This window comes from Ovis aries, chromosome 18 (genome assembly GCF_016772045.2).
Source record: "Ovis aries strain OAR_USU_Benz2616 breed Rambouillet chromosome 18, ARS-UI_Ramb_v3.0, whole genome shotgun sequence".
In the NCBI taxonomy this organism is placed as follows: domain Eukaryota; kingdom Metazoa; phylum Chordata; class Mammalia; order Artiodactyla; family Bovidae; genus Ovis; species Ovis aries.
In genome coordinates this window covers 40,309,322-40,331,498 of record NC_056071.1, presented here as the reverse complement: position 1 = coordinate 40,331,498, position 22,177 = coordinate 40,309,322, and the positions used below count along the sequence as shown (strand labels likewise).

Sequence of the window (22,177 nt, the reverse complement as noted above, 5' to 3'; positions counted from 1 at the left end):
GCAAATTATGAAACAGGATAACTGAAAGGCGGTTCTGCTGTAAATAGCAGGAGAGAAGAGAGCATCCTTATTGCTTCTCTTCCTCATTCACTTCTTTCTTCAAAAAATAACAGTGGGTTCCTCTGGAGGGGTCCAATCTGCATAGCAACTCATGGCAGGTAGTCAAATACCACTTACTGTGTATTAGTCACTCAGCTGTGTCTGACTCTTTGCGACCCCATGAACTGCAGCCCACCAGGCTCCTCTGTTCATGGGATTGTCCAGGCAGGAATACTGGAGTGGGTAGCCATTTCCTTTTCTAGGGGATCTTCCTGACCCAGAGATCAAACCCAGATATCCCACACTGCAGGCAGATACTTTAACATGTGAGCCATCAGGGAAGCCCCAAAACCAAGTACTAACAAATTTCTCATTTGCCACATATTACTTCTAAATCAGCCCTCAGTAATTTCCTAACTAGGAAAGTTCTAAGGCTATTGTTTACAGTCAAAAAGTAAGAAAATCTAAGCTATCAAATGGACCATTTTCCAGTTTATATATGAGACTATGTATAAGGCAACTGGATTGTGTGCCAATATATTGAAGTGGATTTTAATTAAAAGAAAATTAACAGACCTCTAACAATCAAAATTGTAAGAAAGTAACTGCACTCTAAAGAGCCTGAAGACTTGGAATTAGAAGGACATATTGAAGAGAAACATTTAGAAACTAAATATTGAGAACACAATAAGGCTTCCCTGGTGGTGCAGAGGTTAAAGCGTTTGCCTGCAATGTGGGAGACCTGGGTTCGATCCCTGGGTCGGGAAGATCCCCTGGAGAAGGAAATGGCAACCCACTCCAGTATTCTTGCATGGAGAATCCTATGGACAGAGGAGCTTGGTGGGCTACAGTCCACGGGTCACAAAGAGTCGAACACGACTGAGCTACTTCACTTTCACTTTACTTTCTACCTGACAGTCAAATAGACCTTTTTTCCCTCATTTTCCAGATAACAAATGAGTATCTGCTAAGTAGAAACATCTGGATGAATGAGGATGCCAATTAAGAATCAATACTGAATAGGTATTCATTTTCCTAACTCTCTCAAAATCTGACAAGACATGAGGCCAAAGTTAATTTCTTTGACTTAAAACTTATATTAAAAAAAAAAAACATATTTTACTAAAGTACATTACAGATACATTCATGTGAAGAATTAACTTCTTTTTCCTAAACCTCAAACTTCCAGCACTATGATCTAACTTCTAGGAGGACCTAGTTATCTAGGAGGCTAGCTAAAAGTATTTAAACGGAAAGAACTTTAACAAACAGCTCTAGAAGCTGCATTTTTATTTGCTACTGAATGACTTCTTTTAACACATAGCAACCAATGTACGAACCCCACTACCATATCCCTCTCAAAAAAAAAAAAAAAAAAAAAGGCTTATACTTACTTGCTGCTTCCAGTAGCTCTGGATGAAGAGAATATGGAATTAAAGGATCTGGTAGGTCTGCAAAGAAAGCTTTAAGAGCTCCAGCTACAGCATTTACTGTTACTTCCATTGATACTAGACTGATATTATGATCTACAAGACAAAAATTGAAATAAAAAATTATAATGAATTTAAATTTATTACAAGAGAAGTAAGCTAAGTGGTACTTGAAGAGCCAAAGATATTTAAGTCTTCTCATTGATCACCTTTATTTAAAGGCAGATTCATCTCTCCCCCACTGTTTTAATGTAAGTTTGCCTGATAAAACTATAGATAATGAAAGAGAAAACCAAGCAAGGAGCATTTTCTGTTATAATAAAAAAAACCTATTAGGCTTATTAGTATACAGGCAATATTATTTAACATCTCTCTTCTCTTAAAACATTTTGTTTAATGTAAGCTATTTTTAAAAGAGGTCATAAGGAAACAGAGACACAGATAGGAATCATACATATAAATTCAAGCTTCAACTTTTTAACTTATACTTTATAAAACCCTTTAAACACTTATCAGTGAAGTTCTGACTTTAAATAAAACAATAACAGAACACAGTAAAGGTGTATTATAAGGTTAATTTGCTATTTTAAAGTCTTATTTTCCTTTTATAAATACAATGAATACTTATGATAAAGAAAAAAGTACCCCCATAATCAAGAGATAATCACTGTTTCTACTTTAGCATGTTTCCTTTCATCCTTTTTCTGCTCATTTGAAAAAAAGAAAAAGAATCATACATATTTTTTATATTGAATTTCATTTTTAAGGAATTATCCAAGGTTATTAAAATTTCACCAGCAACTTTTAAAAATTTTTTTGAGGGAGCAGGAAACATTTCATTGCTATTTCAAGCTTGTAGAAATTCTGCAATAATAAAAATACAAAGAACTCACATACCCTTAACCAAGAATCGCCAATCTTTACATTTTGTCCTACACATAAACAATTTTAACAACTATAAAACATTCTCCCAGACATAAAATTTACATAATATTCTATTAGAAGATTTAGATTTATTTCATTAAAAAAAAAGTATAAAGACGTTATGATTAAAAACTTGTATTTACTAATGCTTACTTCCTTAGGCAGGCTACATTCCTTGAAATATAAGCTACCCAGTGAACATTTAACATAGTGTCTGGCACAGAAAATTCATCATATGCATTATCTCATTATTCTTCAGTTATTTTTATCACTCCCATTCTAGATTATGAAAAAGTTGCTGTTTAGAAAGATTAACTTCCCGGGGTCACAAAGACAGTAAGTGACTTCCCAGGTGGCGCCAGTGGTAAAGAACCCGCCTGCCAATGCAGGAGATGCAAGAAATGTGGATTTGATCCTTGGGTTGGAAAGATCTGAAGGAGGGCACAGCAACCCACTCCAGTATTCTTGCCTGGGAAATCTCATGGACAGAGGAGCCTGGCGGGCTATAGACCAAAGGGTCGAGAATAGTTGGACACAACTGAATCAACTTATCACAGTTAAGTGGTAGAACTAGAAAACAAAACCAGAAAGTCTAAATCAAGAGGCCCTGGTACTGACTATTCTTCCTTTATTACTTAGAAGTAAAATTGTAAGGATTTGATAAAGTCTACACAGTTCTTGTGAGAAAATACTTTTTAAAAGTGAAACACTAACAATACTCTTTCAAAACAAAGCACATACAACCCCTTTCTCCAACACTCAACAATTTTACCATTTCAACATATATAATCTTCATTATTCTATTTGGTTATCTAGTATTCTGCTTGTAAACATGAGTAGACTCCCCACCTTTAAAACAAAATATAAACAACATTGCAGTAAGTTTCTTGGTAGGCTTACACTAAGACTTGTAACATAAATATTTACAAATGGAATTTCTCCAGCAAAAGCTATCTAAAGCACCCACAACCAATAATATACAACATACCTGTTTGCCTATGCCCTACCAATAATCTTTTCCATTCTCATAATAAATATAACCTTTTTGTTTAAATTTTTATTTATTTATAACTGACAGAGGCTGAGCATATTTTCATATGTATGTTGTTCTTCTGAAATGAACTGCTTAATCTAGCAAATAAATTCCATAGCCCCCCTAGATTTGCAGTTTTTCTTCTGAGTTTGTTTTATCCACTGTTCCATATAGAAGTTTTTACATTTTTAGGCAGTCCAGTTTATCATCTTGTTCATGCTTACTAGGTTTCATGTGAAGTGTAGGCCTTTCCCTACTCCGAGATTATAAAAATATTCACTCATTTTTCTCCCTAGTACAGACAGTTTTCATTTTTTTCAATTAAATCTTTGATCTCATATAGAGTTAATTTGAGTAGGAAATTCAGCTTTTTAAAAAATCCCTAATTAGTCAGTTGGCACAGTATCATGAAAGGAAAAAAACACTTTCAAATTGCACTTAAAGGTAAATCTGTATACACAAAGATGACGATGCATCATAACTCAATTTACTGCTTTTCCAATTCTGGTAATGGATTTACAGCTCTGTTTCTTGACTCTGGCATCTGTTTGATTAAATACTCCTAATACTACTTCAAAACTTTCTCCCATAATATATAATCTTAAGGAGGTTTGCATATGAAATTTCAATAAGGAAACTAACAAAATGATGATTTTGTCTTATATAATTATCTTTTTACCTTGATCAAACTGCTTTTGAATATTGTCTTGATCAGTTTTGTTCCCACTAACACGGTAGAGTCCTTCAGTACATAATCCTAAAATCAAGAAAGAGACTTTTGTACATGCATATATAGGTACAACAGAGAATATACTTAACCTTATGTAAACTTGATGACTTATAAAATATGGTGGTAAATATTTTTAGGAATAAAATAATTTTGAACATTTCATTTAAAGTTAAGTTCACAATGGACTAATTTTAAACCAGTTAGGCTACTCAGTTCCATGCAAAAAATGAGAAGAAACATTCTTCCTATTTCTTTTACTAAATACATCTAATTTCCAGACTGTGATATATTGAAAAAATTCAAAAGACACTGAAAGGTGGAGAACTAACAGCAACTCTGACAAACACCATGACTGAGTTCTCTGGGTTTTCTTTTTGCCTTATATATCCTAGACCAGGCAACAGAGAAGCCTGCAACCAAGAAACACTGATAAACACAGGCAAAAAAATAAAAACAACAACAAACCACCACTTAGAAAACCAACAAGAAAAGCTGCTCTCTTTGGTGAAAGGATTGGGAAAGGTGTAGACTAGCAAGCAAAATCATTTTTTAATTACTGCCCTACTCCAGCCAAACACCGTGGAACCTACTCCTCCTCATTCACAACAATGGCAGCCAAGTAGAATTCTACTTTAGCCAGCAGTAACAAAGGTGTCCTTCCCCTTTCAAGATGCCAGTGAGGGCTGATTGAAGTCTGAAGTTTTTAACTACCACGTTGAGGTAAGAAGTACCCTCCCCTCTCTACCACAGTGGTCAACAGAGGCTGGTGGAGATCAAGCAGGGTGGGGAGTCCAATCTTCTAGCCTCACTTTGTAGTAATGAGGCAGCCTTCCTCCCCGGCTAGTACAGTGTCAGAGGAGGCCTGTTAAAAATACATTTAAATAAGACTCAAAGTTTCACAGCATACTATTCAAAATCTAGAAAAAAACCATAATAAAATGAAAATCATTCACCATTTCAAGAATCAAGAAAATCTCAACCTGAATGAGAAAAGACAATTAACTGACACCAATACAAAGATGTCAGTTGTGGAATTATCTGATAAGGATTTCAGAGCATCATAAAACACTTTGGTGAACAATTATAAATACACTTGAAACAAACTTCCTAACAGAAAGTTTCAGCAAAGAAACAGAAATATAAGGAACAACAAAATGGTAATTTTAGAACCAGAAATACAGTAACAGAAACAAAGAAATTCACTGAATGCAATCAACAACAGACAAATGATGACAGAGAAATGAGCAAGTGATCTTGAAGACAAACAACAGAAATTATCCACTCTAAAGAACATAAAGGAATTAGACACACACACACAAAAGATGAGCTGCAGTGATTTGTGGGACGACAGAAGAACCAAGATTTGTATTATCAGCCCCAAACCTATCCCTATGTTCAATGGGAAACTTCTAAAAGGGACTCAATTTCATAAGGCATTGCACTCTTCTGATCACAAGGAGGAAAAAAAAGAATACAATAGCGGATTCTGTCAAACTTAGTTCCAGAGCAATATCAAAGGTGCTTGTATGGGACAATATATTAATCCCTTCTAATTTTCATCAGGTTAAATTATTTTGTTAATATTTTGTTTTTTAAATTTCACAAACATCTTTACATACAAAGATGTGAAAGGGGAAAAAAAATGTACCTCACACTGCAGGAAACACATCAACATTGAGAAATTCATGAACATAAAGGTAAGGGAAGATCCCCTGGAGAAGGAAATGGCAGCCCACTCCAGTATTCTTGCTTGGAAAATCCCACGGACAGAGGAGCCAGGCAGCCTGTAGTCCATAGGACTGCAAAGAGTTGGACACAACTGAGCGATTGAGCACAAACACAAAAACACGCAAAGGTAGCAAAAATCCACTGACAAAAGTTTCATGGGTCAAAGTTATTAAATCCAAAGTTTTAACTTCAATAAAGCACAGCTGCTGCTACTAAGTTGCTTCAGTCATGTCCGAATCTGGGCGACCCCACAGACGGCAGTCCATCAGGTTCCCCCATCCCTGGGATTCTCCGGGCAAGAACACTGGAGTGGGTATAAAGCACAGCAGACACCACCAAATAACCAAAATAATCATTTACTGTGGGACAAAATAACATCCTAGCCCAACAACTCAACACTCAAAACACGAAAATCATGGCACCCAGTCCCATCACTTCATGGCAAATAGATGGGGAAAAAGCGGAAACAGTAACAGACTTTATTTTCGTGGGCTCCAAAATCACTGTGGACAGTGACTGCAGCCATGAAATTAAAAGACACTTGCTCCTTGGAAGAAAAGCAATGACAAACCTGGACAGCATATTAAAAAGCAGAGGCATTACTTTGCCCTCAAAAGTCCATATAGTCAAAGCTGTGGTTTTTCCAGTTGTTATATACGGATGTTAAGAGCTGGACAGTGAAAAAGGCTGAGTGCTGAAGAATTTATTCCTTCAAACTGTGGTGCTGAAGAAGACTCTTGAGAGTCCCTTGGACAGCAGGGAGATCAAATCAGGCAATCCTAAAGGAAATCAACCCTGAATATTCACTGGAAGGACTGATGCTGCTGCTCTAACACTCTGGCCACCTGATGCAAAGAGCTGACATTGGAAAAGACTCTGATGCTAGGAAAGATTGAAGGCAGGAGGAGAAGGGGACAACAGATGATATGGTTGAAAGGCATTACGGACGCAATGGACACGAGTTTGAGCAAACTCTGGGAGGGATGATGAAGGACAGGTAAGCCTGGCGTGCTACAGTTCATGGGGTCATAAAGAGTCGGATACGACTGAGCAACTGAACAACAATACCAACAGATATGATGCACTTAGATACAACAATACTTTGGTGGTATTTCTAACTAAAATGCATAATTTGAATCCAATAATGAGGAAAAGAAACCTCAAATTGATGGAGAAAGAAAACGTTTATTTGTATAGTAAAACACCAATCAATAGACATAATAAAAATGATAGACTAACCTGACATAGTGACATGCATTTATTTGCTACATGAAAAAGGAAACGTGTAATCATCCATGCTAAAAACCTTGCCTTCCTTTCACTGATAACTGAGTGATGTATTTTTTTCTTTTTTAAAAAGCAGCAGCAACAGCAACATAATAATCTAGATGTGAATTAAATCATCCAAAGTATCCATCCTGGGCCTCCAAGTAATACAGGCACATTAGAAATCTATACCAATATTCCAAAACTATGTTTTAACCAAGTACTTTCACCTTTTTTTCTTCCATTAGAAAGATAACTAACCCTTACATTGCACAGAACTCACGATATCTGAAGTTCTAAAAAGATCTAAGTTCTATCTGAGTTGATAATAGATTGAGTTTCACTAAAGTCACAAAACACATGACAAACAGTAAAGGAGAAGCAAGCTGTGTAGATAATTCGTGAATTATATTGTTTCCATGGGAGGTGGCATCAGCAAAAGAGATGAAGAAACGAATTTTGGAGCTTGGTTCCCCAATAAAAGCAACTAAAAGTGAAAGTGAAGTCGCTCAGTCATGTCTGACTCTTTGTGACCCCATGGACCATAGCCTACCAGGATCCTCCATCCATGGGATTTTCCAGGCAGGAGTACTGGAGTGGACTGCCATTTCCTTCTCCAGGGGATCTTCCTGACCCAGGGATCGAACTTGGGTCTCCCGCATCGTAGGCAGATGCTGTACCGTCTGAGCCAGCAGGGAAGTCAAAAGCAACTAAGGAGCAGCCAGAATTTATCAGAATCAACTTCTGCAGAACCCTGGAACCTACTTAAAAAATTACAACCACCACCAGAAGTTTTGGAGAAGAAAGCAGCTTTAAAATGCCCAGTTACTACTCCCCATACCCTAGACTGGCAACGACCATGAGGAAGGCAGTCTGCACTGGGGGTTTAGACTGCAAGTGTCAGAGGCGGGAACACAGATCTTGTTTGCAAAGAACTACAGTTGTAAATTTTAACTTGTCTGGTGACTCCTAGAAGAAAGAGCACAAGGGCTTGCCTATGTTTCACTGTGCTAAAATATTTAAATATCTTATTTTCAACAAAAAATTTAAGAAGCATAGTAAGAAAAGCCAGTATGGTCCATTCTAGGAAAAAATATTAATAGAAACTGCCTGTGGGGAACCCAGTCACTGTACTTATTAGACAAAGACTTTAACCTTTAAAAATGCACAAAGAGCTATAGGAAGCCATGTACAAAGAACCAAAGAAAACCAGGAGAATGATGACTTAAAAAATGAAGAATATTAATACATACAAATTCTAGAAGATGATGCTATTAAAACACTGCACTGAACATGCCAGCAAATTTGGAAAAAGTCAGCAGTGGCCACAGGACTGGAACAGGTCAGTTTTCATTCCAATCCCAAAGAATGCTCAAACTATTGCAAACTGTGCTCATTTCACATACTAGCAAGGTAAAGCTCAAAATCCTTCAAGCCAGGCTTAAACAGCATGTGAACCAAGAACCCCATGAACCACAGCATGCCAGGCTTCCCTGTCTTTCACTATCTCTCAGAGTTTGTTCAAACTCATGTCCATTGAGTCTGCGATGCCATCCAACCATCTCATACTCTGTTGCCCTTCTCCTTCTGTCCACAGTCTTTCCCTAGCATCAGAGTCTTTTCCAGGGAGTCAGCTCTTCACATGAACTGGCCAAAGTACTGGAGCTTTGGCTTCAGCATCAGTCTTTCCAGTGAATATTCAGGGTTGATTTCCTTTTGGATTGACTGGTTTGATCTCTGTGCTCTCCAAGGGACCGTCTCCAGGACCACAATTCAAAAGCATTAATTCTTCAGCGCTCAGTCTTCTTTATGGTCCATCTGTACATGACTACTGAAAAAACCACAGCTTTGACTATATGGACCTTTGTGGCCAATTAATGTCTTTGCCTTTTAATACGCTATCTACGTTTTTCATAGCTTTCCTTGGAAGGAGCAAGTGTCCCAATTTCATGGCTGCAGTCGCTGTCCATAATGATTTTGGAGTTCAAGAAAACAGAATCTGTTAATGTTTTCACTTTTCCCCCATCTATTTGCCATGAAGTGATGGGACTGGATAGCATGATCTTAGTTTTTTGAATGTTGAGTTTTAAGCTAGCTTTTCACTCTCTTACCTTCAAGAGTGAAGCTGCTCTTCACTTTCCGTCATTAGAGAAATGACTGCGTATTTGAGGTTGCTGATTTCTCCCGGTAATCTTCATCCCAGCATGTAATTCAACCAGCCCAGCATTTCTCATGATGTACTCTGCATATAGTTAAATAAGCAGAGTGACAATATACAGCCTTGTTGTACTCCTTTCCCAGTTTTGAACCAGTCAGTTGTTTCACATAAAGTTCTAACTGTTACTTCTTGACCTGTATACAGGTTTCTCAGGAAACAGGTAAGGTGTTCTGGCATTCCCATTTCTTTAAGAATTTTTCAGTTTGCTGTGATCCACACAGTTAGTCTTTAGCATAGACAATGAAGCAGACATAGATGTTTTTCTGGAATTCCCTTGCTTTTTCTATGATCCAGCAGATGTTGACAATTTGATCTCTGGTTCCTCTGCCTTTTCTAAACCCAGCAGGTACATCTGGAAGTTCTTGGTTCATGTACTTTTGAAGCCTAGTTTGAAGGATTTTGAGCATAACCATACTAGCATGCAAAATGCATCCAACTGTATGGTAGCTTGACAATTTTTTCGCACTATCCTTCCTTGGGATTGGAATGAAAACTGACCTTTTCTAGTCTTGTGCCAGTGCTGAGTTTTCCAAATTTGCTAACATATTGAGTGTAGCACTTTAACAGCATCGTTTTTTTAGGATTTTAAATAGCTCAGCTGGAATTCTATCACCTCCACTAGCTCTGTTTGTAGTAATGCTTCCTAAAGCCCACTTGCACTTCACACTCCAGGATGTCTGGCTCTAGGTGAGTGACCATACCATCATTGTTATCTGGGTCATTAAGATTTTCTGTATATTTCTTCAGTGTGTTCTTGCCACCTCTTCTTAATCTCTTCTGCCTCTGCTAGGTCCTTACTGTCTGTGTCCTTTATTATGTCCATCTACGTATGAAATGTTTCCTTGATATCTACAATTTTCTTGAAAAGATCTCTAGTCTTTCTCATTCTATAGTCTTCTTTGCATTGTTCATTCAAGAAGGCGTTCTTATCTATCCTTGCTATTCTCTGAAACTCTGCATTCAGTTGGGTGTATCTTTCCCTTTCTCCCGTGCTTTCTTCTTTTTTCCTCAGCTATTTGTAAAGAAGCGATGAGCCCCTGGCTGGAGGAGGTAATGGCAAACCACTCCAAGAACCCCATGAACACAAACAGTATGAAAAACACAAATACCTAAGTACAAATCTAATATATACAAGATCTCTATGAGAAAAACTACAAGACTGATGAGTGAAAGCAAAGGACTAAATACAACTGACCCTTGAGCAATGCAGGAGCTAGTCCATGTATAACTTATAGCTGGTCCTCTGTATCCACTGTTGCTCCACACTCACAGATTCAACCAAACACGGATTGTGTTTGCTGCTGCTGCTGCTCAGTCGCTTCAGTCGTGTCCAACTCTGTGTGACCCCACAGACGGCAGCCCACCAGGCTCTCCCGTCTCTGGGATTCTCCAGGCACGAACACTGGAGTGGGTTGCCATTTCCTTTTCCAGTGCATGAAAGTGATAAGTGAAAGCGAAGTCGCTCAGTCGTGCCCAACTCTTAGCGACCCCACGGACTGCAGCCTACCAGGCTCCTCCATCCATAGGATTTTCCAGGCAAGAGTACTGGAGTGGGGTGCCATTGCCTTCTCCTGGATTGTGTTTAGTACTATATTATTTACTATGAAAAAATATCCAAGTGTAAGTGTACACACACAGTTCAAACTCATGCTGTTCAAAGATCAACTGTAAATGGAAAGATATATATACTATGTTCTTGGATAGGAAGACAAATACCATTTGGGTGTCAATTCTTCTCAGCTTGATCTACAGATTCAAAGCAACCCAATCAGATTTCCAAGAAATTATTTTATGGTTATCAACAAACTGATTCTAGAGTTTATATATTTACAAAACACGTATCTGATAAGGACTGCTATCCAAAATATACTAACAACACGTAAAACTCAGTAATAAGAAGACAACTCCACTGCAAAATGGGCCAAAGACCTTAATAGATAGATAGATACCTTATCAAAGAAGCTATATAGATAGCAAATGAATACAGAAAGAAGCTCCATATCATATGTTACTAGGGAATTTCAAATTAAAACAATGAGACATCACTATTAGAATGTAAAAATCCAGAACAATGACAACACCAGCTGCTGACAAAGATGTGGAGAACAGAAATTTTCATTTACTGCTGCTGGGAATGCAAAATGGTACAGATGCTCTGGAAGACGTTTTTTAACAAAACTAAATGTACTCTTTGAGCTTCCACTGCCAGGAGCCTGGATTCAATCTCTGGTTTGGGGAACTATGATCCTGCAAGCCTCAAGGTAGGCCAAAAAACAGATACCTAAAGGTACTATCACCACGTGTGCTCAGTCACTCAGTTACGTCTAGCACTTTGCAACCCATTGGGCTGTAGCCCACCAGGCTCCTCTGTCCATAGGATTTTTTAGGCAAGAATACCGGAGTGGGTGGCCATTTCCTCCTCCAGGGGATATTCCCAATCCAGGCACTGAAGCCACGTCTGCACTGTACGTAGGTTCTTTACTGCTGAACCACAGAGCAAGCCCACTCCTACCATACCATCCAGCAATAATGCTCTTTGTTAATTTACTCATAGGAAATGAAAAATGTCTACACAAAAATCTGCACACCAGTGTTTACAGCATTTATTTTGTAGCTATAGCTATGTTTATAGCATAACTGCCCAAACGTGGAAGCATACAGGCTGTTCTTCAGAAGGTAAATGGATACTTAAATGGTGGTACATCCAGACAATGAAATATTATTCAATGTCAAGAAAGAATGGAGTTATTAACCCATGAAAAGACAGAGAAAACTTAAATGCATATTACTAAGTGAAAGAAGCCAATCTGAAAAGGGCACATATTGGATTATTGTAACTATACATTGTAGAAAAGGTAAAATAAAAAGGTAAAACAATAAACAGGTATGTGGCTGCCAGGGGTGGGGGAGGTAGAGAGAGATGAATAGGCAGAGCACAGAAGATTTTTAGGGCAGTAAAAACACTCTTTATGCTACTGTAGTGATGGATATGTCATTATACATATGTCCAAACCAATAAAATATACAACACCAAGAGTAAATACTAATGTACACTATGAACTCTGGGTGATTATCATGTGTCAGCACAGGTTTATCCTTGGCAAAAAATGTACCATTTGGGGGAGTGATGTTGGTGATGGGGGCTGGGGAGAGTTTCATGTGTGAGAGGGGGTATGTGGGAAATCTCTCTCTTGATTCTGCTATAAATCTAAAAAAAATTTTTTTAAAGATATAAACATATAGAAACAGATATCAAAATGTTATGAGGATGGAAGTAAAATCAATGGAGTAAGTTTTTTAGCAATGATAAGTGACATTTCAGGGACAAGAATACTACAACAATTAATAAGGCTAACGGCAGTATTTTTCCCCCTCAATCAAAAATAGTAAATTTTAAATATGGGGGGGGGGGGATATTACTGCACCTGGAATTCACTGTATTAAAACACATCACTACTTTCTAGCCACTATATCTTTACTATCTGAGAAAAACCAACAACAGTACTTCAACCTTTCATTTTGCTACTTTCTTTACATAAAATGCTTAAAAATTCATAAAGTAAATATTACATATTTCATTTCATTTTCAAAATAACTGACAAGAGGCCTTATGTTAATGATAAGGAGACAAGCTTTGAAAAGTGGATTGACTTGCTAAAGGTAAGACATTCGGCAAGCCAGAGTCATTACTTTGTCTCATTTGATACATAAAGGAAATATTTTTTGACATGCCACCCCATTTGTTTCATGGTAGATGGTTTCCTCTCTCTGCATGCTTTCTATCACTGAGGTTGGATAATAATTTCATTTCCAGACATTTTTCCTAGAAAATAAAAATATAAGCAAATATGTAAACAAAAGGATAACTGCCATATTGAATGTCTGAATACAGTACTAATTATTTCTCCCCGGGGATAAAAAGAGGAAGGGCCAGTGTGTTTTGTCAGACTTGCAAACATTAATTTTCCTGCAGGAATTTCACCATTAAAAAAAACAAAAGAGCTATAGGTGTGATCACAATTTTTCTGATTGTCAGTCACAAAAATGACAATTCCATGTTTCCATCTAACATAATAACAAAGTATCTGACATAGCTTTTTCCTAAGAACAGCCTTTCTTTTCCTGCATTAACCAGAGCATTTTGCACATTGTGTATTACCTTCATCAAATACTATTATCACAAGGTAAAGCCTGGATTTTTAATGATGTAACAGCTCAGTACAATAACAATTACCTGGAATGTGAAGTCAAGTGGGCCTTAGAAAGCATTACTATGAACAAAGCTAGTGGAGGTGATGGAATTCCAGTTGAGCTCTTTCAAATCCTAAAAGATGATGCTGTGAAAGTGCTGCACTCAATATGCCAGCAAATCTGGGAAACTCAGCAGTGGCCACAGGACTGGAAAAGGTCAGTTTTCATTCCAGTCCCAAAGAAAGGCAATGCCAAAGAATGCTCAAACTACCGCACAACTGCACTCATCTCATACGCTAGTAAAGTAACGCTTAAAATTCTCCAAGCCAGGATTTAGCAACACATGAACTGTGAACTTCCAGATGTTCAAGCTGGTTTTAAAAAAGGCAGAGGAACCAGAGAGCAAATTGCCAACATCCGCTGGATTATCGAAAAAGCAAGAGAGTTCCAGAAAACATCTATTTCTGCTTTATTGACTATGCCAAAGCCTTTGACTGTGTGGATCACAAAAAACTGTGGAAAATTCTGAAAGAGACGGGCATATCAGACCACCTGACCTGCCTCTTGAGAAACCTGTATGCAGGTCAGGAAACAACAGTTAGAACTGGACATGGAACAACAGACGGGTTCCAAATCAGGAAAGGAGAATGTCAAGGCTGTATATTGTCACCCTGCTTATTTAACTTATATGCAGAGTACATCATGAGAAACGCTGGGCTGGAGGAAGTACAAGCTGGAATCAAGATTGCTGGGAGAAATATCAATAACCTCAGATATGCAGATGACACCACCCTTATGGCAGAGAGTGAAGAGGAACTAAAGAGCCTCTTGATGAAAGTAAAAGAGGAGAGTGAAAGAGTTGGCTTAAAACTCAACATTCAGAAAACTAAGATCATGGCATCTGGTCCCATCACTTCATGGGAAATAGATGGGGAAACAGTGGAAACAGTGTCAGACTTTGTCTGAGCTCCAAAATCACTGCAGATGGTGACTGCAGCCATGAAATTAAAAGACGCTTACTCCTTGGAAGAAAAGTTATGACCAACCTAGACAGCATATTCAAAAGCAGAGACATTACTTTGCCAACAAAGGTCCATCTAGTCAAGGCTATGGTTTTTCCAGTGGTCATGTATGGATTTGACAGTTGGACTATAAAGAAAGCTGAGTGCAGAAGAACTGATGCTTTTGAACTGTGGTGTTGGAGAAGACTCTTGAGAGTCCCTTGGACTGCAAGGAGATCCAACCAGTCCATCCTAAAGAAGATCAGTCCTGGGTGTTCACTGGAAGGACTGATTTTTAAGCTGAAACTCCAATCCTTTGGCCACCTCACGTGAAGAGCTGACTCATTTGAAAAGACCCTGATACTGGGAAAGATTGAGGGCAGGAGGAGAAGGGGACGACAGAGGATGAGAAGGTTGGATGGCATCACCAACTCGATGGACATGGGTTTGGGTGGACTCCGGGAGTTGGTGATGGACAGGGAGGCCTGGCGTGCTGCAGTTCATGGGGTCGCAAAGAGTTGGACAAGACTGAGCGACTGAACTGAACTGATATAAATTTAAATTATAAGAAGTCACACTATCTTTTGCAATGGTCATGCACGTGTTGTAGGAAAAAATAATAAATGCTAATTCTACTTTGGAAAATAAAGACTTAAAAAGATATCACTTTTGTGTTACTATTGGCACAAGGACACACATGTAGGGTTATTAAAAGAAACTAGGGTTCATTTTTTAAACATTTATTAAATAAAGATTTAATCACATGTGCCCCCTGTTTTAGGAGCTACGGGTCCTTAATCTCTTAGAGATTATGGTCTAATGGCTGTGGTGTTCAAAAAAAACAAAAAGGATGGATTAGCTGTACCCCAATGACCAGCTACTTCAAGAAGAAAATGTTCTTGCTAACAGATAAAAAATACGTTTCAAAGCCAGAAAACAAAAAAGGCAATTTATTAATACACTAGAAATCCTTAAGGAATTTCTGCTAGACACAGGCATACTAAAATTATCTAATGAAATGCTTTAAGGGCTAATTTATAATTCTTGGCTAGATCAAGAATAAACAAGTCACTCTTGAATCATTAAAGTCAGATGTCAATGATCACAACTTAAAGCATTATCTGACACTGTTAAGGTTATTAAGTCTAGAATTTCAAAAGCAACCTCTAAACTCCTTTAGGAAATAGCATCATATGTTTCTTGTGTGATGCATCAAAGAAAGATAACTCAGCCCTATGTAGAATTCCAGCCAAAAATGTTTAACTTGAATCTGATCAGGAATCAGACAAAATTTAGGAACATTCTGGGAAAAAAAAACTTAAGAATTTCCCAAAGGTGATATTTATATTGTGGTTATGTGGAGAAAATGTTCTTGTTCTTAGGAGATATATGCTAAAAGATTCAAGAATGAAGTACATGATATTTGTAACTTTCAAATGGTTTAGCCAAAAAAAAAAAAAAAGGTTGGGGAGAAATGTGGCAACCTCCTCCCCCAAAACTGGTATATCTAGATGGAAATTGTATGGATGCTTCATAATATTATCCTCGTAACATTTCTGAAGGTTCAAAAAATTTTCAAAATGTGAAGAAATAAAGAAAACATGGAATAATTACTTCAGATTTGTGGTCACATATTTAACATGAAATGCATGGTTTATGTTTTTCTACAGCCATGATCTACTTTTCTCGTCCAACTGCAGAGTAGGCAGAGAGTTAGTTTAACCAAAGTTGAGGTTTGCCAAGAGAATAACATGGTGAGGGTTGATGAGATATGCAAAGGAGTGAATATAAAAATGGACTGAGATATACATAGGACAAGGAAGCACAGAAGAGAAAAGGCAATGACATTCAGTGAAAAAAGTGTTATTTAGATTACGAAATGAGTAGGAGTTCTTCAAAAAGGCAAATGGGAATGATGAAGTATAAATAAAAACAAAATTACAGTGACCTTTATTTTAGCAATAAAACAGATTCATTTCTACTCATTTCACCTCAATTATTTATCATTGGTATATTGGAACAACGTAATTTTCAGACCAATATTTAAAGAACCTCACTGAGACACTCATGCTTTTAACATAATCTGAGTAGAAAAATAACCTCTAAGCTTTAGAGGTAATCTTTTCTTTGTAATTTGTAATAATGAGGGCATTTCAGATTAACTACATCTACATGCAAATATAAATTTTAGGATAGTGAGAGAAATTCCTCATTTATCTGGAACTTGGTTATCTCATCCCCTAACCTATCATAACTGAAAAAACGCAAATAAAAAGGATTATAAATAGCCAAAAAGATGTTACAAACCCCTGCACTAAAGTATACTGTTTTCTTGATAGGAGGAATACCTCCTGTTTTCCCACAGATTCTATTCAACCTAACCAAAACACAACTTTGACCAACTCTGCTATATGTTTTCCTGACTCACAACAAATTAGAAATTGTACACTGGAAATGCAAAATAAAATTACAAGCAGCAGAAGATACACTGGCAACAAAATGGAAAACTGAAAGACTAAAATCTAGAAACAATTTTAGAAAATCTCTAACATAGAAATGCTTCAAAAGTTCCTGAAGATAGCTCTTTAATAACAGAGAAAACTAGCATTAAAATATTCTAAAGAATAAAAAGATAAAGAAACACTTCCTAGCTCATTCTATGAGGTCAGTATTACCCCAATACTAAAGCCAAAGACTTCAAAAGAAACGAAAGGTATGTATCAATATTCTTTAGGAATACAGATGCAAAAAACTTCTGCACAACACTAGCAAACTGAAGGGCTTTTCAGATGGCATAGTAGTAAAGAAACCGCCTGCAAATGCACAAGATGCAAAAGATGAGAGTTTGATCCCTGGGTTGGGAAGATCCCCTACATTAAGGAATGGCAACCTGCTTCAGTATTCTTGCCTGGAGACTCCTTGGACAGAGAAGCCTGGTGGGCTAAGAGTCAGACACAACTGAGCACCCACACAGCAAACTGAATACAACAGCATTAAAAAGATTATATACCATGAGGCAGTGGGATTTATCACAGGAATGCAAACGTGGTTCAACATAACAAAAAGATAATGCAACTCACATTAATAGAATGAAAGAAAAAATCCTACATGATTATATCAATTGAAACAGAAAAATCATTTCACAATATCCAATACCCTTTCACAATAAAAAATACTCTACAAACTAGGAATATAATGTTTTATGGATTGACTTAATCTAACCAAGAGATATGCTGAAGTCATAACCCCCAATGCCTTAGAAAGGGACCTTACTTCCAAACAAGACCACTACAATCAGCTAGGATAAGATGAGGTCAGGTAAGATGAGGGTGAGTCCTTAACCCAACAACTAGCATCCTTCTAAGAAGGCAGATACACCCAGAACTCCAAAGACAGAATGGAGCAACATTATTGTAAGCCAAGGAATATCAAGGATTGATAGACACCACCAGAAGCCAGAAAGAAGCAAGAAAGGATTCTACCCAGAGTCCCTAAGGGAGCATGACCCAACTGACATCTTGATTTCAGATTTCCAACCTTTAGGCTGTCAGCAAATACATTTCTATTGTTTTAAGTTACCCAGTTTGTGGGAGTTCATTCTGGCAACTCCAGGAAACTAATACAGAAGGAAACTTCTGTAACATGATAAAGAATATTTATGAAAAATTCAGAGCTAACATGATAATGGTGAAAGAAAGAAAGCTTTCCTCTAAAGTAAGGAATACCAACAATGCCTGCTTTCACCACAGCTATTCAATACTACACTGGAAGTTCAAGTCAGAGCAAGACACAGAAACAAAAAGACAGCCAAATTTCAAAAGAAGAATTAAAGCTATCCCTATTCACAATGGATATGACCTTACATACATAGAAAATCCCAAAGAATACACACCCACACCAAAAAACCCCCCTAATATGCTAATAAAAAAAATTCAGCAAAAAACAGAGAGAATAATCTCAAAAGCAATTGGGACTTGAAGGAGAGAGGGTAACACATCATATACAGAGGAATACTGGTAAGAAAAACAGATTTTTTGGTAATGCAGAAGACGAGGAGCAATCTTTAAAAAAACTGAAAAGAAAAGAATCTAACAGCCTAGAAGTCAAAAGAGCAAAGTTGGAGGACTATACTTCCTGGTTTCAAAAAAATTACCCCAGAGATAAAATATTGAAATCGAAGTGGTACTGACAAAAATGAATAGGCATATAGATCAATGGAATATAAGTGGAAGAACTACTCACATTTACAGCCAAGTGATTTTCAAAAAGAATGCCAAGGTAATTCAATAAATGGTGCTTGGACAATGGATATGTACAAGCAAATGAATCAAGCTGGGATGCCTCCTTGTACCATACACAAAAATTAACTCAAAATGAATCACAGACCTAAATGTAACAGGTAAAATCAAAAAAGCTCTTAGAAGAATATACAGGAATACATTTTTGTAGTCTTGGCTTCGGAAAAGCTTTCTTAGATATGATACCATGCACACAGTGACCGAAAAAAAATTAGATTTCATAAAAATTTACATTTTGTGCTTCAAATGATACCAACAAGGAATTTGGGGGAAAAAACTGCAAATCATATTTGAAAGCAACTTGTTCACTGCAGATGGTGATCACAGCCATGAAATTAAAAGATGTTTACTCCTTGGAAGGGAAGTTATGACCAACCTAGACAGCATATTAAAAAGCAGAGAATTACCTTGCCAACAAAGGTCCATCTAGTCAAGGCTATGGTTTTTCCAGTGGGCATGTATGGATGGGAGAGTTGGACTGTGAAGAAAGCTGAGCACTGAAGAATTGATGCTTTGGAACTGCGGTGCTGGAGAAGACTCTTAACAGTCCCTTAGACTGCCAGGAGATCCAACCGGACCATCCTAAAGGAGATCAGTCCTGGGTAGTCACTGGAAGGACTGATTTTGAAGCTGAAACTCCAATCCTTTGGCCACCTCATGTGAAGAGCTGACTCATTTGAAAAGACCCTGATGCTGGGAAAGATTGAGGGCAGGAAGAGAAGGGGACAACAGAGGATGAGATGGTTGGATGGCATCACCAACTCAATGGACAGGGGTTTGGGTGGACTCCGAGAGTTGGTGATGGACAGGGAGGCCTGGCGTCCTGCAATTCATGGGGTCACAAAGAGTCGGACACAACTGAGCAACTGAACTGAACTGTATCTAGAGTATATAAAGAACTAAACTCAACACTAAGATAAACAATTCAACTTAAAAATGGCAAAGTATATGAATAGATATTTTTCCAAAGATATACAAATGGCCAATAAACAACTGAAAATATGTTCAACATCATTTGCCATCAGGGAAATGCAAATCAAAACCACATGAGACTTTCACACCCACTAATATGGCTATAATCAAAAAATCAGAAAATTCATGTTAGCAAAGATGTGGAGAAACTAGAACTCTTGAATATTGCTGGTGGGAATGTAAATGGTACAGTCACTTTTTGCAAGACAGTCTGGTAAATTCCTCAAAGGGTTAAACATAGGGGTTTCCTTAGTGGCTCATATGGTAAAGAATCTGCCTGCAATGCAGGAGACCCTGGTTAGATCCCTGGGTCAGGAAGATGCCCTGGAGAAGAAAATGGCAACCCACTCCAGTATTCTTGCCTGGAGAATTCCATGGATAGAGGAGCCTCATGGGCTACAGTCCACAGGGTCGCAGAGTCTGACATGACTGAGCAATTAACACATACGTACCCTATGATCTAGAAATTCTGTTCCTAGGTATGTATACTCAAAAGAAGTGAAAAACGTGTCCACACAAAAAACTGGTACATAAGTGTTCACTGCAGCAATATTCGGAGTTGTCAAAAAGTGGCAATCAACACAAATTCCCATCAATGGAACATTCAGTTCAGTTCAGTCCCTCAGTCGTGTCTGACTCTTTGCGAGCCCATGAATTGCAGCACGCCAGGCCTCCCTGTTCATCACCAACTCCTGGAGTTCACTCAGACCCACGTCCATAGAGTCAGTGATGCCATCCAGCCATCTCATCCTGTTGTCCCCTTCTCCTCCTGCCCCCAATCCCTCCCAGCATCAGTCTTTTCCAATGACTCAACTCTTTGCATGAGGTGGCCAAAGTACTGGAGCTTCAGCTTTAGCATCATTCCTTCCAAAGAAATCCCAGGGCTGATCTCCTTCAGAATGGACTGGTTGGATCCCCTTGCAGTCCAAGGGACTCTCAAGAGTCTTCTCCAACACCACAGTTCAAAAGCATCAATTCTTCAGTGCTCAGCCTTCTTCACAGTCCAACTCTGACATCCATACATGACCACAGGAAAATTCAACAATAAAAATGAATGGGGATTCCTTGGTGGCTCAGTGGTAGAGTCTGTCTGCCAATGCAGGAGAAATGAATTCAGGGCTTGATCTGGGAAAACTCCACATGCGGCTGAGTTAGCCCATGCGCCACAACCACGGAGCCTGTGCTCTAGCGCCTGGGAGCTGCAACTACTAAGACCACGTCTGCAACTACTAAAGCCTGCGTGCCCCAGAGCCAGTGCTCGACAACAAGACAAGCCACTGCAATGAGAAGCCCATGCCCTACATCTATAGAGGAGTCCACACAGCAACAAAGACCCAGCACAGCCAAAAATAAATAAAAATTATTTTAAAAAATGAAGTACTGAGAGATGCTAACATGGATGCTATAAAACACTATGTTAAAGCAAAGACGACAGTCACAAAAGACCAGAATAGGTAAATCTATAGAGTCAGAAAGTTAAGGGATGATGAGTATGGAGAATGGGGAACTGACTGCTTAATGGATGGGGTTTACTTTGGAAGTGATGAAAACGCTCTAAAATTGAATGTGCTGATGCTTGCACAACTCTGTGAACATACAAATATACCACTGGACTGTACAATTTAAATGGGTAGATTGTAGAGTATGCGAATTATATTTTTATAAAGCTGTTTTCTAAGAGGATTATAACTTAAGAAAATCTTTCAAAAATAAGGATAATTACGTGTTTAAAGTAAAAATTATGAACATATACTATGATACTTAAAACATATTGTAAATTTTAAGTGTACAATAGAACAAGGGACAGGAGGGTTAAATGTACTGTTCCAAGGTTCTCAAGCTACACATTATGCTGGTATAATGTTGTCTAAAGAGAAATTGTGATTAAAGATATATATTTAAAATTCAAGAGTACCACTTAAAATAACCCTAACAGATAAACATTGTAACTGGATGCTGGTGTTAAAATAAGAGTAAAAAGTTTTCAGCTAATCCAAAAGAAAGCAAAAAAAAGAAAAGGAATAATGTTTACACGAGACAAAAAATAAATAAAAACAAGACAAAAGATTTAAAACCAATTAGATTGATAATTACATGAAAAGCCAATGATCTAATAAATACTCCACTTAGAAGAGTGGATTGTCAGACTCAGTCCATGAGAAACTCCATTAAATAAAAAGATACAATTAAAAGGATTAAAAAAAGATATACCACATAGAAAAAAAGAAAATGAAGTTTGCTACATTAATTTTACATTAAGTAGGCTTCAAAACAAGGAGAATGCATCATAAAGATACTATTTCATAAAAAAGACATAATCCTAAATATACGTGAAACTAAACAAATT

The 22,177-nt window shown here is 37.7% G+C and overlaps 1 protein-coding gene across 7 annotated transcripts in view; it reads right to left on the bottom strand.

Annotated features, from left to right (window-relative positions):
• The window catches only part of ARHGAP5 (Rho GTPase activating protein 5), a 74,985-nt gene that overhangs the window by 11,934 nt on the left and 40,874 nt on the right, over positions 1–22,177 (bottom strand). For 6 of the 7 annotated variants that reach the window (XM_060401788.1, XM_060401789.1, XM_060401790.1 and 3 more), the window contains exons 4-5: positions 4,106–4,183; positions 1,434–1,565 (exon numbers count right to left, since the gene is read on the bottom strand). In XM_060401788.1, the coding sequence (XP_060257771.1) occupies positions 1,434–1,565; positions 4,106–4,183 (210 nt within the window). Of the gene's footprint in view, positions 1–1,433; positions 1,566–4,105; positions 4,184–22,177 lie in introns of those variants that run through there. The other variant, XM_060401791.1, reaches the window with a different exon arrangement.